At 36.1% G+C, this 17,675-nt stretch overlaps 1 protein-coding gene across 1 annotated transcript; it reads left to right on the forward strand.

Annotated features, from left to right (window-relative positions):
• Positions 1–457: 457 nt before the first annotated feature.
• On the forward strand, positions 458–9,927 carry LOC113783834. The gene is made up of 11 exons (XM_027330067.1): positions 458–847; positions 1,995–2,044; positions 2,162–2,225; positions 3,186–3,234; positions 3,380–3,448; positions 4,392–4,453; positions 6,020–6,100; positions 6,962–7,116; positions 7,301–7,385; positions 7,603–7,746; positions 9,370–9,927. The coding sequence occupies exons 1-11, from the start codon at positions 567–569 to the stop codon at positions 9,470–9,472; spliced, it is 1,143 nt and encodes a 380-aa protein (XP_027185868.1). The 5' UTR covers positions 458–566; the 3' UTR covers positions 9,473–9,927.
• Positions 9,928–17,675: the final 7,748 nt, after the last annotated feature.

The raw sequence follows: 17,675 nt of genomic DNA on the forward strand, positions 1-17,675 counted from the left end.
TTTTTCCATCTCCTTTTTCAATCGTTACAGTATATTATTTTACAAAAACTCCAAAAAATAATAATTCAAATGGGCAATTTTAGACTGTCTTTACTATTCACAAAATTACAATTTGATAGTTTACATAGATAAATATCATTACAATTTTTTCGAATGAGGCGGTTAAAAAAAATAATTAAAGAAGGTATCATTCGTTGAAGTATCCTTCCAATTGAAGAGTGAATAAATCAATTTATCTTGATTATCGTGTGTATGAGAAATGCAGTACAAAAATTCTAAATTGTTAATTTTAACCAAAACAATAATAATCTTATACTGCAACTCCACAATTTACTAACTTATCAGAAATAGCTTTTTCCATAATTCCAAGTAAATTACTAGAGAATTACAACATTCAAAAATTTAAATAAATAACAAGGGGAAAAAAATAAAAGCCAATTGAGGAAAATGTAAAAATTAGGGGATTTACGTACTTGTTTGTTCTGTGGAATATCAAGAAACTCCTGTTACCATCATTTTCACAAGAAAATCCACCATTTGCTGAATTTGCTCCAAGTCCTCCTTCTATGGAATCCTCTTCATGTTCAATTCTGCAGCCCATCCTCGGCTTCAGCAACTGCTGCAACAGCAGAAGTACTAGTACTGCTAGTCCTAGATTATACTATAACCGTAGATTTCCCGAGACCCATCTCCACAATCTTTCTCTATTTTCTCATACTTCCTCAAATTCAAGGCTGTTTCACGCCAAAAGGTTGCAATTTATGTGTAATAATGCCTCAAGCTCATCTACTAGCAGTGTTGATCAGAACCCACCTCAGAAACTTGCTGTTCTTCTTGAAGTTGAAGGGTATCTTACTTTTTTCATTTTAAGTTCTTGATTATTACAAAACATGAATAAATTGGTCAAAATTTTTATTGTTTTTAAATGAAATGTGTGTCAGATTGACTGGATTAAATGAAATTGATTGTAGATATGAAATTTATCATGCTTGTAATTCTGTTGAGTTTTTTCCCCAATTAATTGTGATTCTGTGGTTGTTTTGCTTTCGGGGTTGTGTTGTTATTTAGTTCAAGATTTCTTTCAATGTCAACTTCTGTTTTCTCCAGCTTGGCTTTTGCATGGTTTCATTTCGTGCAGCTTTGTTCATAATCTAATAAAAGTAGTTGCCTCTAAGAAAAAAAAAATCTAATAAAAGTTGTTGGATAAAGATTCTATTAAATTGACATCATCGGGAAATGAGGCCTAAATTAGCTAACTTTTTCACTAAATTGACATAAAACTTTAATGTGTGAGTTTTATGTTTCCTCATGTGGACGGTAAAGGAAAAAGCATGTGCCCATGTCATAGACAACTTGGACTACTAGGCGCAGGCAAAATTTGAATAGCTAGCAAAGAATACGAGCATTACCTGAGCCACCATTTTCTTTATCACAGAATTGCTTGTATATTGTTTCGAAACTTAACAGAGTTATGTGGGATATCTTACAGAATTAAAATTGTTCTGGAGGGCATTAGTATTCTGATCAGTGATCAGGAAAGTATAAGACTGGCTCAGGGCATATTTCTTGTAGCTTTAAAGCTAAAACTTGTATCCATTTGATAGGAATATCCAGTCACCCTGTGGACACCCATGTTCTAGGTTTTTCTTGGTGGAACTCTTTCCTTCTATCCCTATCCACCAGATAAATCAAAGAATGCTTTGACAATGCCGTTGCTGTACGTCATTTTGTGGTTACAATTGTAATTGCTTAATCACTTTCTGCGAACTATGCTATGGAAGAAGATGCAAGTATTAAAAGATTTCCAGGACTAATTTTGTTCACAGTTTGTGAAGGGATGAGAACGCAAGATATGAGACCATGTAAACTGTTTTTTCTCTTATTATTTCACACGATATAGGTGTTTGATACAGGTTGACTTTTTGTGCTTGAGGTAGCATTCAAACTCGTAGCACTGAATGGAGTTATTTCTCTGACAATTTATGTTTGTCCAGGGTATTGATGGATGTCTACCGCTTCGGCAATCGGAAAGCCTTCAACTTAGGTTTGAAATTTGATAACAAATGAATGGTGCTGAGAAAGTTGTATTTTATGTTTATTGTTTTCTATATGGTCAATACATCTGATTGCAAGTTAGATATTCTTTGATTGATTTTGTCAGCATTTCGAAAGCTTGGACTGGACTGTGCCAATTGGACTGAACCAATTTATTCAGACCTCATCAGGTGGGAGATGAATCAAACTTGGCTCGACAATTTAACAACTATGCGTGATGTGTCCATATTAGTCATGATGGCAAAAGGTTGAAGATAAAATTCAATTTTGTAGAAACTGCTTCTTGTGGACACTGCCTAAGCATTTTTTTGTTTTTTCATTTTGCTTCTTTTGGACAGTGTAGTAATTAATGGTGCTATCAATACATATAGCCTATGGGGACCAGCCAAAAGTCAGGCTTTGAATTCAAGAAAATTGGGACTTTGATGGTTCATCTGAATCATCTAGTGCAGTACTTATTTTTCAAAGAGTTTCTTTCTAGCAGTGGTTGTTGGCTGTAGGGATGAGATAAAGTTATGAGAATAATTAGATGGTTAGTTATTTAAGGGAAACCTCTAGATCATCCTAATGTAAGTATTCTGGGGATGGTAAAGATGAATGGATATTAAGAGCCTAAAGAAACACTGTGTAGTATATTTAACTTACAGTACCACTAGTGTAAAGGGTGATTGAACCTTTAGAATTTTGTAAAAAGACGATACATGAGTTCCCTGTAGTAGATCCTGATGAGAAGATAGTTCAGCATTTGTTGTTCGTGCTCAATGACCAGGTTCAAATGTCTGTTGGATCTTTGATTTTGAACTTTGTTCAACTGATCAAAGTGACGTAGAAGTTTAATGCTTGACCGATCTCTTTCTTAGATTTCTTCTTCATTTGTCTCTTACATCTTCTAAGATTATAAAAGAAGTCAAGGAAAGACTACTGTAATTTCATCTTCTGCATCCATCCGTGTGAATGTGTTCTACATTGATTAAAAGTCTTTAAGAACATATTTGCGTTAGTAGGTTCCTCTTTTATCAATGCTTTAAGCTCTGCTGATGTTTTACCTCCTCAATAGTGATCATATGTTTGTAAATTTTGTCTCTGTTATGAATTTCTGATGAGTAGAATATAACATTATTTTATCTCAGGAGGAGTCGTGGTGATGAGGAAAAGATGTTGGTCATATATTTTAACAGGGTGAGCCTCATGATTTGACTTTGTGAAAGTTGAATGAAACTAATTTTTTCTGGACATCGTGCAAGCTGTAAAGTTTCTAGTGTCGAGGTCCTTTTGCAATTCTTAATTTCAATTTACAGTTTTCTCTAACTGATCTCTTATACAGATTGGTTGGCCTACTTCAGTTCCCACCAATGAGAATGCAGCATTTGTGAAAAGTGTTCTCCGGGAGAAGGTACTGATGAAAGCATACTGAATGATTTCCTGCTTTATCTGAAGGCGTAGATGAGACTGTTGTTGTTGTTATTTATTTATTTTTTCAAGTGTAACAGGATGTTGATAAACTTTGTGTAATCACTATGTCACTGTTGGCTCAACAAACTGTAAATGAACATAAGCATCTCTTTCAGTGATTACGGACGATTGGTTTACCCTTTCTTACACCCAGAAAGGTCCTGTCTACAATATTGATTGCTTAAACTCTCATGGAACCCTCACCACCAACACCCCCCCCCCCCCCCCCCAAAAAAAAAAAGATAAAGAGAAAAAGAAAATCCTGAACTAAAGGAAAGAAAGGAGTAATTTTGTCTGAGGGTAATATTAAAATCAAGATTATGGTTTTACGAAAATCTGAAAAGTAAGGTTTTTTTTTTTAATCTTAAATTCCCACCTTTATCATGTTAGCCAGGCATACATAATCCCCAGAATCCTTGGCTAGTTGTAAATGAATGTCTTATGGGACCCAAGTTACCAGCACTTTCTTCACCTCCTTTTCTCTTTTTTTACTTTCTTCCTTTTCCCTTTCTCTTAGATGAGGTGGGTACAAGGGGTAAGGTTCTCCTTTTTTTGGATAATTTAAGCCTTGGACTTTAATTTGCAATTTGATGCACCTTGAAATTGCATGTTGGTACTAATGATGATATGTTTGTTTTCCATGCATCCTTAGTCAAAGTTCACATCTGATTTCCTTTCCTTTTGTTGCATAATCAGTTAGATATGCTGCAACATTGTTCTGTCATGTATAGAATTCTAGACATATCTTAAACTTGTTGCTTAGATTTTTTTTTTCTTTTTTGAATACTGTTCTACTTATTTCTTCACCCTATCTTATCTTGGGATAGTTAAATGTGTAACATTTTCAGATGTAAATTGCTAAGTATTCAATTTACTCTTTGCAGAAAAATGCACTGGATGAGCTTGTGATGTCAAAGTCTTTCCCACTCAGACCTGGGGTGGAAGAGTGAGTGACTTACCTTAGCCCTAGTTTTTAAATCAAACATGTGATATGTATTTCCATTAGACTGATGTCTTTATGAAGAGTTCAAGACTGGTCATGACACTGAAGTATGCATACCTTTCTTAAAATATTAGGTGATTTTTTAGAACATTGTTGATCCTTTTACCTTTCTACTAGATATTGAATTATTCTCTGGATTCTGTTAACTGTATATGAATCAAGTCCCGTTTTGCCCACTTTCTATGTTTTATTACCTTAAATCAAGCATACTACGGATGTATTCCCCATGTGTGTCTGTGATGTTTCCTAACCCTGCAATTGGAAAAAAAAAAAAAGGAGAGAGAATCATTTAGTGACAGTCTTTCCATGATTACATTAGTTCATTCCCCTGATTGAGTTTTTTGGTCAGTCATTTGGACGTAAAGTCTAAGGTGTTCAAGAATTGATGATGTCAAATGGAGAGAAAACTAGTGATTACATTCATTTCATGTCATAATTCTTTTGCTTTAACAGATTGACAATAGGAGGTGAATATCGTGAACAAATTGCAAGGATGATGCACCTTGGCCTGCTCAATTGATGTATGCCTTTCACCCTATGTAGCTTGTGATAGAAGACTTCCTCAAGAGGATATAGATTTGTTGGCTTATCAATATAAGTTGAACTTATGATAAGATTAAAATTGTTTTTGCATTTGCATACTGGTTGCTCCAGCATCGCTTTTTAGTGCTATTTTTCAAGGACTCTTCCGGGAATAAAATCCTGTTATCTCACATTTAATGCTTTTGAAAATCTGGGACATTGTCCTTAATGTGGGTCTGGAAAATCTGGTACATTCTTTGCTAATTGGAAGTCTTACCATTGTTCATCTTTTCCTCTAAAACCAGAATTGGGAATGCCATCTTGTTATTTGATGTACCTTTCTAGGCCATAGTTTGTTAGCTTTTTTTCCTTAAATCATAAATGAACATTAGCAAATCCAGTTGTATAACATTTATTGACCTTCGAACTTTTAGTCTTCTGACTAAATGAAGGGTAAAATTTAAGTTTCAACAAAATGTAGTTGTCCTCTTTTTGTAGCCCTAGCATGTTATTTCATGAAAAAGAAAAAAAAATACAAAAGAGGCAAACAAATGAATCTGCTAAGAATCATTGAGCTGTTTTCTTCTCTTTCTTTTGTTTGTCTTACATTGTTTCTCATAAAAGTGAATCCTGACTGTTGCAAATGGTCTTGGACATTCAGGATAAATGTAGAACTTGAATGATGTTTTAGCTGGGCAGTACTTATATTTATTTCATTATATAGATCAGTTATCTTGCAAAAAGTAACTTCGATTGTAAACTTCTGTTGTTTTATCTTTATTCCTTTGTTGATATATAAATCTCCAACCACAATTGAATGCTTCGAATTTGGTTTATAGAAATGGGCTCAGTTCCCTTTGTTGCCTTCAGTGGTTTTTTGCAAAACCAGTAAATTTATTTGTTGTCATAGCATGAACTTTAATTTTTCAACAATCAATTTCTTTGCTATGCATTTTCCAATAAAATTGTCTGGCATGGTTTTTGCAGTTTTATTGATGATGCATGTAAAGAAGGGGTACCTGTTGTCATATTGACAGCTTACAGTAAAATGGGAGAAAAAGTAACAAGGTTTGTGGCTAATTTTTCGTTATGCTTATTGCAGAGACCTTGAAAAGATATGGAATTTTATTATTATGGCAGTGCCATGATATCTTACAGATGTTAAGGCAAAAATTTGAGAGGACATTTGTAACTCAAGATATGTGATAGAATATATTATGCCAATAGGATACAAGCAGAGATGCCAACTCTGAGGTGCTGGTTTACTAAATCAACCTATAAAATACTTCTTTAAACTTGATGAAATGAGAATCTTCTGTGATATGATTATACTCAATTATTGAGCTAATTGTGCTCTTGCACCTAATTTTTTATGTATTGCATATAATAAGTGTATATGGAGCTTGGTGCTACCAATTGTCTGTGAAAATGTTGTGGACATCCTAAAATTTTAACTTTTCAATTCCAAAGACAATCTTGGCCCAGTTCCATTTGTTCACTGATGTTTGTCAAACATTTATGGTCTAGGTGCTTTCTGACACATCTTTTTTTTGGGCACTTTCTGACACATCTTAACGGCTTGAAGAATATTGCTGTTGCTTCATTCCACCTGTCTGCTGATATAGCTCCTTATGCATGTGAAGAATGAGTTGTCCTGAAAATTACTCCTATGGCTACAAAGTTGCTTAACAATCTGACCTTCAGGATTTATCAGCAGACGATTTGTGTAATTTGCCTTTGTTAAAGTTTTGCTGCAATCTAGTTCTTTTAAATCTCCGCCTGTCACCCCCTTTTGTTGTTTTAATGTGAATTATAGTGATTCCAGCGTACATTATTGGTCACATGTTTTTTCTTTTTCAAGGAAAAGTGTTGCTTACATTATGGGTACCACCACACTAGCTGAGCTCATCTTGTTTGAGTGATTTTCAGATCCATTATTGAGAAACTTGGAAATGATCGAATGTCAACGGTAAAAATCATAGGAAATACAGATGTAGAGAAGAGTTTGTACGGGCAACTTGTATTCGGCAAAGGTGTATCTTCTAGCCTTGATGAACAGTTAGCCAGGGAAGTGGCTAAAGCAGGTAATTAACAATTAGGATTTGTTTGCATTTCCAGTGTGCATAAACACCCACAAACACCTATATCTTTGTTCGAAATAGGATATATATATATGTATGTATGTATGTATGTATGTAAGTATGTATGTATGTATATGTTTATCTTAGTTAGAGCTAGGAAATGATGTGTTGTACATTGCTTTTCCAGCTTCTGCTGAGAAACAAAGAATTGCAAAAGAGGTTGCTTCTATGTTAAAGTTGAGTGTTGATATTGATACTAGCTCCAGTGAAAGGTTAGTACAGTAAATGATCAAGACTTGAAAATTTTGTTGATTTTCAGTTGCTTATTTTGATATAAAGGTTCTTGTTAGTGGTCAAACATGTACCTGTATCAGCAATAGTTTTTCCTGAGCAAAAGCAAAATTAGTCCCAAAATAGGAATTATTTAGCTAAATAATCAGTTTAATTCGCCTCTGAACTAAAATTAAGACAAAATCTACTCTTTTGTAGCTTGCAACATGTTGTGGCCACACTACGGGCAGGTGCTGAATATGCAGAGGTTCCTCTCTACAATTGTGTGCTTATTGCAGGAGGCCAATTTGGAGCTACTGGTGCAGAGCGCATAAGTATGCCTTGCATTGTTCTTCGGAGCAGGTAAAGCGCTTTACCACAAAGTAGTTATCAGATGCAAGAAAGGACCATAATGTTTAAGTTGTTTATCTTCACTCACCTTATACAGAACTACTTGTGTTCTTTCTCACCTTCCATTGATTATGTTTGTGGTGCGCGTCTGTTTGCTGTGTGTGGTTTTATGGTTAGCTGTCTTGTTCATGGTTTTTTACTACAATTAAAGTGGTGATTCTTAATCTTTGACTATCTAGCTATCTGACGAATAAATTGGTAACATTTTGTTTCATTACTGGACTTGCCCATGAGACAGATACGCAGCTTGCGTGACTTTGTGATGCCTTATCAGCTGTTTGTTGGTACTTATTCGCTTGAGACCATAGTGCAAAGCAATTTTGATTCCGAAATAGTCCTTAGCTTTGTACTTTAGTTTGTGCAAGGAACTGGAGAAAGGTTGTGCTTGAGTAATACATGCAACTGGAGAAGCCACAATTACCAGCTTAAAGGATGATGTCAAAGAAATTAGAAGATTCAACTAGTGATTTTTTATATAAATAAATGAAATTGATTTTATGTTTCCCAAATGGTGCACATGTGCATGTAGACATTCAAATGGTTCTCAAATGATCTGTTAGATCACTGCACAATTTTATAGAGGAGCTCTCAAGTGATCATAATCACTATAGTTTCTTGTCATAACGATTACCTTGGACTACACGACTGCTCTGTACATTTCGTGAAACAGATAATTGATGGGTGGCCCCCCCCAAATCTTCTCCAGCTATTCCCACTGAAAAAACAAATAAATAAAATTACTGTTAGTTAGTGTGTCCAAACTGTAGAGGCATGAAATTCTATTGATAGGTATCAGGCTTTCTCATCTCAGGAAGGTACGATTCACACAACATCATGGTCTCATGCACTAGAATTACCGAGCATGGTTCAAAGTCGTGGTCGCGGTCGCGGCCCGGACCATTCGACGTCAGTCTCGGCATATCGGTCATGGTCTCGGCGATACGCAAATTTGGAAGCATTTAATATTCTAAAAATTGTGAATAATATTCAAAAAATGCTAAACAAAAATAATAAAAAAAAAGCAAAAGAAAATTTGTAAAATGTAAATTTGAGAGTTGACTCGGGCCGACTCAAGTCGACTATCTATATCGCGGACTTCTCGGCCGAATTCTCGCGAGTCAAGTATCTCGGAGTCATCTCGTCTTGGTATCGTATCGGAGAGGTCCGTTCCGGTGACGACTTAGCCGAGTCGTCTCGGTCTCGGCCGAGACTTTGAACCATTTTACTGAGTCAGTTTTCTCTTTTCATTGTTTTTCTTGCGTGACCAGTTCACATGGTTTTTTAACATGTGACACCTACTTATCTGCCTCCTCCCCCCCCCCCCCCCCAAAAAAAAAAAAAAAAAAGAAACCAATCATGGTATCCTGCACTAGAACTACTGAGTCAGTTTTCTACCTACTTAACTGTCTTCCTCCCCCCCCCCCTCTTATCTTCTTTTTTTCTTCCTTTTTCTTCTTTCAGCAAAGACATTTTATTGGGTTATATAATTCTTTTTTCTAGCAAATAAATAAACATTTTTACTGTTAACTTTTTTTTTTTGGTCTCATATGCCCTACCTCCTGTGCGGATCAATAGTTTTACAGCCAGAGCTGAGTTCCCTTCTGCGAATGCTGTAATGGACGGGTTTGGTGGAGCTGATCTTACAATTGCTAGACTGCTAAAGAGACGGTGGTCCTGATCTCCACTAAGATGCTCGATGCCAAGAATGTTCAGCGTGACACTTGTCGATGAACTTACCAGACTCAATTTGGGTTCAAGGCCTTGCTGCAAGAACAAGATGTCCTGACGTGTACTACCATTATGCACATTCCAGATGGCACTTTTCCATGGTGTCATTCTTGAAACAAAGCATATTGCTACAGTTGAATAGAAATTAGTCCTGTTGTACTGCTTAGGACAGCTGAAGCTAATTTTGAACCTATGCACTACTAGTCGTGTAAGAATTCATTTTTCAGCTGATCAGGCATTTTCCTTCTTCTGCCGCCCAATAACTTGAGCCTAGCTGCATATGTTTTGCTGATTTTGCTCTAGGGGTTTTGACTTCATGAATTGCTGTGTTTAGATCAGGATTTTGAGACTAGTTGATCACATTATGATCATGTTGCAATCGTTTCTTCATATGTTTCTGCTTCCCATTTCGGTGTTTCTTCTATTTCTGACAATTTGACTTCTGGTGGACATTGGAATCGTGGACACTGGAAAGTAAATTTTGTTTAACTTATCCCACAAATGGAAGTTGGAAGCTTTGCAAATTTGCACAAAGACGCTCTTTTAGAAGCAGAAACGTATTGCGTTATGCCACTTAGTTATCTCTAGCAACATAAGGATCACCTTTGGATGTGTGAAAGATTATTTACAGAGCAAAGGAAAACCCAAAATCTCTTTTTGTTTATCATCACGAATTTTATTGAAAAATCAAGAAAGAATCCTAAAACTACAGGGGGCCGATGAGTATATAAAACCAAAGAAAAGAACAAAAAGGATTTGGCAAAATGGTCCAGAATTTGAAGGACTATGCTAGAAGAGTCGTTGTTAAGAAAGCTAGAGAGCAAGCTGGGAAAGCTGTTTATTCATATGAAGGACAAGTAAGCTGCAGGTGTTTACTTACTTCCAACTATCAACAATTTATTCGTGTTTCTTATCCAATTCTAATCTTTTAGGTTCGTAATGGTCTTCCACCACGATAATGACTCCATGCCAAGGGTTTGGACTGGGAAGGAGGACGTTAAAGCTATTACACGAAGGGCGCTCTGCAGTAATTTGCAGAGATATTCTGTGCTGCAGGAGAATGATGCTTAATATTTGGTGGATTAGTGAATGTTTCTAAAATGCACTTCTTTTTGGCAGGATCTCAAATATTTTGTCAGTGTTGGCTGCCATACGCATGGATGAGAAACCAGATAAGATAAAGAGTGTCCTGTCCTCTATTCTTAATTCATGGTTCAAAGACTCGGCCGAGACCAAGATGACTCGGCGGAGTTGTCACTGGAACGGTGCCTTCTGTTCCGATACCGGGACGAGATGATTCCATGATAATAGATTGCCGAGAACTCAGTCAAGACGTCTCCGAGACAGATAGAAACGGTCGAGTCACCCCGAGTCATCCCGAATCAATTTGAATTTTTATTATTTTTGTTAAATTTTTATTATTTTTGTTAATTATATTTTTTATAATTTTTAGAATATTAAATGTTTCAAAAATTTGTGTCTCACCAAAATCACAACCGATATATTGAGACCGATGTGGAACGATCCGGGCCACTATCGTGACCGCGGCTTTGAAACATGATTCTTATTGATGGCACAGTTGCCATATCTTCCTGGAATAGAGGTTCTGGTGTCATTGGAGATCCTCTTGCTTCGAGCACATGAGAAGGGGTGCTAGGTTCTACATTATAGTTGGCTCTCTTCTAATTGCATGGCGTAATCTCACAGTATATACTTGTGCAAAGGATAACCATTATGTGCAAGAACGTGTAAGTTCTAAATAGCACGAGGTACGTATATTCCAGAACTCCTTTCAGATTTTATTCGTCTTGATGCTCATATTGAGCATGGAACTAGTGTGAGGACCCATATTTTAATTATTTCAAAATATTCTTAAATTGGTCATTTAAAAGTATTTTTGTATGTGAATTACTCAAGTTTTCCCAAATTGCATGAATTTCTCGAAAATGAGTCTAAACAATTATTATTTTAATGACCAAATTTATTCGAGTTGAATTATTTATGGTGCTTTTGATTGTTATATATACTTGTCGCATTTGCATCTTTGACTTTTAATAAATTTTATTATTGTTGGTTCTTAGATAAGTATGTAAAAATAAGTTTAAAGTTGCAAATAAGTTAATTGTGCAAAATATTGGGTTATTTGAATTTTTGCCAAGTTAAGTTAATATTTCTTGACGTAGAGTGTGTTATTGCTTTAATATTAATTCCTTGAATTTCAATAGCTAATTTTAAGTATTATTAATGTTAGGTGTTAACGGGAACCTAGAATTAAGACGAATCGTTTTAAGTCAAGACTTTGTATAATTGCCCTTAGGATGATGTATTTCAATAATTGAATTCTGCAAAGGGTAGTATACCAGTAGGCATTCGATTTACATTTGGGATAAATTTTGGAATTTGATTAGGATTGAGGACGTAAGTGGAACCTCGGATGAAATGTGAAAAGACCAAAATAGCCCTTCTCCAATTCAAATTCACCATGCAGCCAAGAAATGATTCTTGAACAAATGCAACTCCAAACACTTCCCAATTTCTGCCGAATCCGTTTCCACTTCACATTCCAGTAGTTTCTATCCTTAGTGCCGGTTTCTTCCTCCACTACCACACGCCACTATATCAACTATTAATCACCACAACTCTTCCATATCATTTGTTCCACATTTCCATTGCCTTATTCTGCCGTGAGCTGTGAGGGAGCAATTGCATAGGAATTAACGACCGAGAGGGAGAGCTGAGCATCTCATTGTTTCCTTTCGGCCGTAAGCTAAAAGAAGAGAGAGGGAGACCTGCTGCTCACTCTTTATTCTAGCCGTGAGCAGGAGGAAAAACCGAGAGCTATATTATCTTCAATCCAGCCGCGAGTTTGAGCAAGCAAGAGGGAGAGTGGCGGACTGAAATTTCTGGACTGACCGAGAAGGAAGAATTTGCAGCTGCCAGTCGTGTGTTTTAGGCTTCAAGCTAAGGTAATTTCTGGTCTTAGCTGAGTGTCTATGGGTTGATGAGGCTGTCTATAAGCATGCATGTGGGGTTGTGTGGTCAGATGATAGTTAAGTCACAGAAAAATCTGTTTGAGCAGGAACTATGGTTGCCGAGAGTTTAAGCTGGAAATTTGCTGCTTCGGTTGACCAAGTTTTGATGATCTGAGCTATATGTATGTTTAACTAACCAAAGTCTGGATGATCTAGCTCTGCATGAAGCTAATTAACTTGGATTAAGCAAGAAAATTGAAGGAATACCAAAAATCTGGTTGCATGCATGTCAATCGAGAGAGTTGGGATGAATTTCTGGTTGGTTAGTGAGTTTGATGTTGTCCGAACTTGGTTATGAAACAAATTTAATGGATAGCTGTTTATTTGGTCATGCATGTAGCTGTATTACGGGCTGCATGATGGTTTAGCCATGAATAATAATATTTGGCTGAAGGGAAATTTTGATAAGAATAAAAAAATGGGAGCTGGATCAAAGATGAGGAACCGAGAGCTTGCATGTTTGTCTTGCAGCTTGTGATTCCAGTAAAATGGAAATTTATGTTGGTAACACATGTAATATGTTGAGCTTTAAGTGTACAAAATTTCAGCCAAAAACCCTTTGATTTGGTACACCAAAATTTCACGCAAAGTTTGGTCACAACCCTGGAAAATTTCTGACTTACTGCCCGACTTTCTTGTTTGCTGCTGCCCTGTAATTTCGAAAATTTTCTAGTGCTAATTGAGCTTCCAAATTAGTGTAGATATTTTGTGCTATGTGTATTGTGGTTGTCTACCAAAAATCAACCCAAATGGTTGGTTAAATTTTGAGTTACAAGTAAAGAAGCAAAACTGGAACAAGCTCCAGAATTTTCTGACCAGCAACATTCGTGTAGCTATAACGTTTTGCTCATTGATCAAAATCAACTGCCACTTGCGGCATTTGAAACTAGACTCTTATAGCTTTAAAATGGTACCAAGCTCATTTTCTTGTTCATCCCGAGTGATCCGTGGTGAGTCTTGAAAGTTTGCTGATTGACAGTCACTGTTCACCCGAGGACAGTCCAGAAATTGCAACTTTTGCTGATTTTTGAACCACTTGTGTTTGGATGTTGAAAACGATTTCTTCTGTAACAATGTAGCCTTGCGAATCTAATTTTCAATGCCACCAACTATACCTGATTTGAGTAAATATAGAGCCAGATATGGCCTTTTTGCTGAAGTGTGTCAGAATTGAAATTCTGGAAAACAAAGCTCATCAGTCCTTAAGCTTGTGCGAACCTCAAACTTTTATTTCTTGAGCTAGGAACGTCGGAATCGAGTATAAATACTGGAATGGAACGCATATCAAATTTCAAAGGCTGGTTTTGATTCTATGATTGGTGACAAAAATCCAAAGTTATTGGAAAAGTGGGGACTGTTTTGCCCTATCTTCTATGAACAGAAATTTCACTTGCAAACTTTGACTTGCTTCTGATTTGATTTTTGGATAATGGTCTTCTACAGAGTTGTTATGCTTCGCATGAAGTTTCCGACGGTGTAAAATTTTTCATTTTTGGACTTTCTGAACTTCCGGACCGATTTTTCAAAGATTCACGCGTAAAAGTGAAATTTTCCGATTTGAACCTACTTGCTCTTTTAAGAACTTAGGTCACTCTTTTGAGACTCTTGGGATATTCCAAACTTATTTTTATGGTGAAAACATGCTCACTTATAATTTGGAACTTTATTTTGAATGTTGGTTTCGCTAAACCGAAATACTTGAATATTTGGCCATTTGAGTAAATTTTTGCAAGAGTTTAATTTTGGTGAATTTGTTCAAGTGGTTGGCTGAAATGTATTTGGAAGGTCCATGGTTTGTGATTTGGAATTGTTTTGATACCTTAGACTTCCTTTGTTGAATTTTATATGAAATTGAATCTGTTGAGACTTAGGGCTAATGATTGATGAAGCCCTAGTGAAATTGATGTTTAAACTGTGATTTGGCTATTTTGGCAACCGAGAATACAATGTGCAAATGATTTGAAATCGTAAAGTCCGTTTTGGCCCTTGAATTCGAGTACCCTTGACCAAGCTTTGTTGAAATGTTTTGTTCCAATATTAAGCTATAGAAATTGAGTATAGTACGATAATGCTAAATTCGAGTGTCGGGACTTTTAAACCCTTGCTGACTTGTTGATTCTTTTTCTTTGCTTACACTAGCTTTATTATTTTAAGAAATAATTGCACTAACTTCCAAACTCTAAATTTTTCATAAAATTATTCCGGGCCAGTTGTTTTAGAGGAAAATTGTTAAAAACACTAGATTTTAATAAATTTAAATGAAAAGTGTAGAAAACTTGCTCGGCAAGAAAACATGATTCTTTTTCACTTATATTCTAGTACTTGAGCTTTTATTGAAAATTTTCTAGTACGAACACATTTTTCACCTTCTCGATTTCCGTGCCAAATTAAGCATTTTACTCTTCTTTTGAAATTGATAGTCCTTGCCACGATTTATCTCGGAAATGGGACTTTTAAATTCCTTTTGGTTTTATAACAATGATTAAGTTAAAACTTCCTATTTCAATTTGTTTGAGCTTGAGGCTTGAGTGTGTGTATCTAAGAGGTTTTCTTTTATTCGCCTTAATCGAGCATCTAGGTAATTTGTAATTGTGATTAATCTCAGGTGATTCAGAGGACACCGAGAAGCTCTTTTAATTTCCTGCTTTTGCTCTTGCTTTGCTCCGGATTACGGTGAGGGATTCCAAACTGTTTTGCACAAAATTGCTTCTCGAACTTTTATAACCACTACTTGTATACTTGCTTATATATATACGTGATGTGATTTGATGAGTGCTTCTTTCATGCCTAAGTGGTCTAATACTTGATGAATCTTGTTCATTTGAATGAAAAGTACTTATTTCTAGGCGAGTGTGTACTTTATCGCACTCGACCTAACTGTTGTTGTACTGCTTAACTGTTCAATATTTCATTGTTTATATGTTATTTGCGTATGCTGTAGGCCATGTGTACTTTATCACATTGGCTGAACAAGGCCTTCTTCCCTTCGTTATCACCTATTCGAGCCAGAAGCGGACTCGGTCGGATAGGTTGATAACCCTGGGCACTGTATTTTGGTATACTCGAGTATTACCACTGGAGGGATAAGGTGATGGCCAGTCAACCGATGGAAGTTATAAGGACGGGAAGTGGACCGAGTACTGTATTCTTTTGTGTTTGCTTTACTATTAATACTGTTATTGCTCTCCTAGTTGACATTTCTCGAGTAAGACTCCTCATGAGCATTAATCTCTGAGACGAAGCAATCCTTGTAATGTTCTTCTAGTCGGACGAGCCACTATTTGTTTGACTAAAATTCGTGAAAATATATTTATATGGTCGTTCATTCCAAATGTACGTCAGTGGTTTTTAAATGATTTATGAGTTGTACTCATAATAAAGTTGCCAACAAAAGTATTACTTCTACATGTGTTTCCAAAGTAACACTTACGCAATGGTTTATAAATACTTGATTTTTCCTTTTGAAACCTCATTGAGCTTTAGCTCACCCCCAAAAACATTTTAGTTCTATGCAGGGCTCGAGAAGGATAGTTACTCAAGCACAAGGATTTGGAGTACCGTGGATTATCCTTTATCTAGGTTGTGATTGATCTTCTTTGTGGAATGTAATGGTTATTTTGAAAGATTTGTGAACTTTATGGTATGATGTACTTGTGGTTGAAGTGAATGTAAATCTCATGACATTTTGGGGATTTTACTTTTGTAAGAATGATTTGAATTGCAAACATAAGATTGTACTTAAGTTATTATTGTGAAAATTTAGATGAAGTATTGGACTCGTACTTTGGTATGTTGGACTGGTGGATATATTATACTCCGTTTGAGCTTTTAAGAACCATCGATTATATTCATGCTTGAGTTTTGTAGTGAGTCCCGGCGAGAGCTGGGCAGACGGCCCGCCAAACCCTTTGATTCGCCTTAGGGGGAAGTGGGGTCGTCACAACTAGCAATATTACAGATGATCAGCATTAACTAATAATCCATCTTAAATGCAACTAGAGATACCTAGGAGATCGACCTCCATCGACATACAACATTAGCTATTGAACTTAGAACCCTAAACTTCTCTAGCTATATATATGCAGCTCAATGCACATCTCAGAATCTTCTAAGCCCAAAAAATCCAGGGATGTCAAGTGCAAATGCAGACAATGACCATGTAAAAAAAACCTAGATAAGCAACTATTAGAACGGAAGGAAGAAAGAAGAATAACCTTATGATGAAACACAGTGGATAAGGTCAAACCATGCATATCTCAGCCATCAATCTGCAGCCTCCCTATCAGCCCTCTTCCTGAGTTTTCGCCACTTTTTGGCTAGCTCGTCACTGTCAAATTCATTCATCTTCAGGCTGTTCCCTGCTGTAATAACAAATCATCCACTGCTTTAAGCCCCCAACTGCTGAGGCAAAAAGGCTAATCCACAAGGGAAAATATTCTACAAGTGAATCCTCAACCTTTTCTTTTAGCTGTGAGGGGCCCCTGGTCTAAAATCGAACGCCTGGAGGAGGGAGGCATTTAACTTTTAAAAAACAGACTGCCAGGCCTCCTCTCTCTCATAAATTATCCAAAAGAACAAAATCGGTTTTAGAGCCCATGCAGACCAAGTCTTCCATTGCAGGGAATTTACAAGCAAATCAAATTTAGAGCCCATGCCAACCCAGTTTTCCAGTGCAGGGAATTTACAAGCAGAGCGGCAAGTGGTCTCTTCTTGTTGGAAATTCTTGCTATCTCAATGTAGAAAAGAAAAATTACTCTTACCAAGTATTCAAGTGACTACAAGAGAAAATACATTTTAACCAGTAGAGTTGGTGCAGTGACTAGAGAAACACTCTTGGAATCTTCTCCAAGGACAACTTACAAAGTTCGAAAAAGAGAGAGGATGCATTTTATTTGTTTCGGGTTTCAGAGTTTTGCACCCAATAATAATGTTGTTTACCTGATAAACATTAATTGATATTCATTTGATAAAATTGAAATCCAAAAATTGAAGTCTAAAATTTAAAATCTGAATTCATTAAGTTATTAAATTGTTACATATTAAACCTAATAGCACCATATTCAGTGATAAGTTATTACTTATCACTTATTTTTGAAAACAAATTTTGTCTAGAAAATTCAA

The sequence above is a fragment of the Coffea eugenioides genome, chromosome 9, assembly GCF_003713205.1.
Source record: "Coffea eugenioides isolate CCC68of chromosome 9, Ceug_1.0, whole genome shotgun sequence".
In the NCBI taxonomy this organism is placed as follows: Eukaryota; Viridiplantae; Streptophyta; class Magnoliopsida; order Gentianales; family Rubiaceae; genus Coffea; species Coffea eugenioides.

Coding starts and splice junctions, on each gene's coding strand:
- LOC113783834 (XM_027330067.1), top strand. CDS start 567: ATGGAATCCTCTTCATGTTCAATTCTGCAGCCCATCCTCGGCTTCAGC. Junction 6,101..6,961: donor ATGGGAGAAAAAGTAACAAG/GTTTGTGGCTAA, acceptor AGTGATTTTCAG/ATCCATTATTGAGAAACTTG. Junction 7,747..9,369: donor TGCATTGTTCTTCGGAGCAG/GTAAAGCGCTTT, acceptor GCGGATCAATAG/TTTTACAGCCAGAGCTGAGT.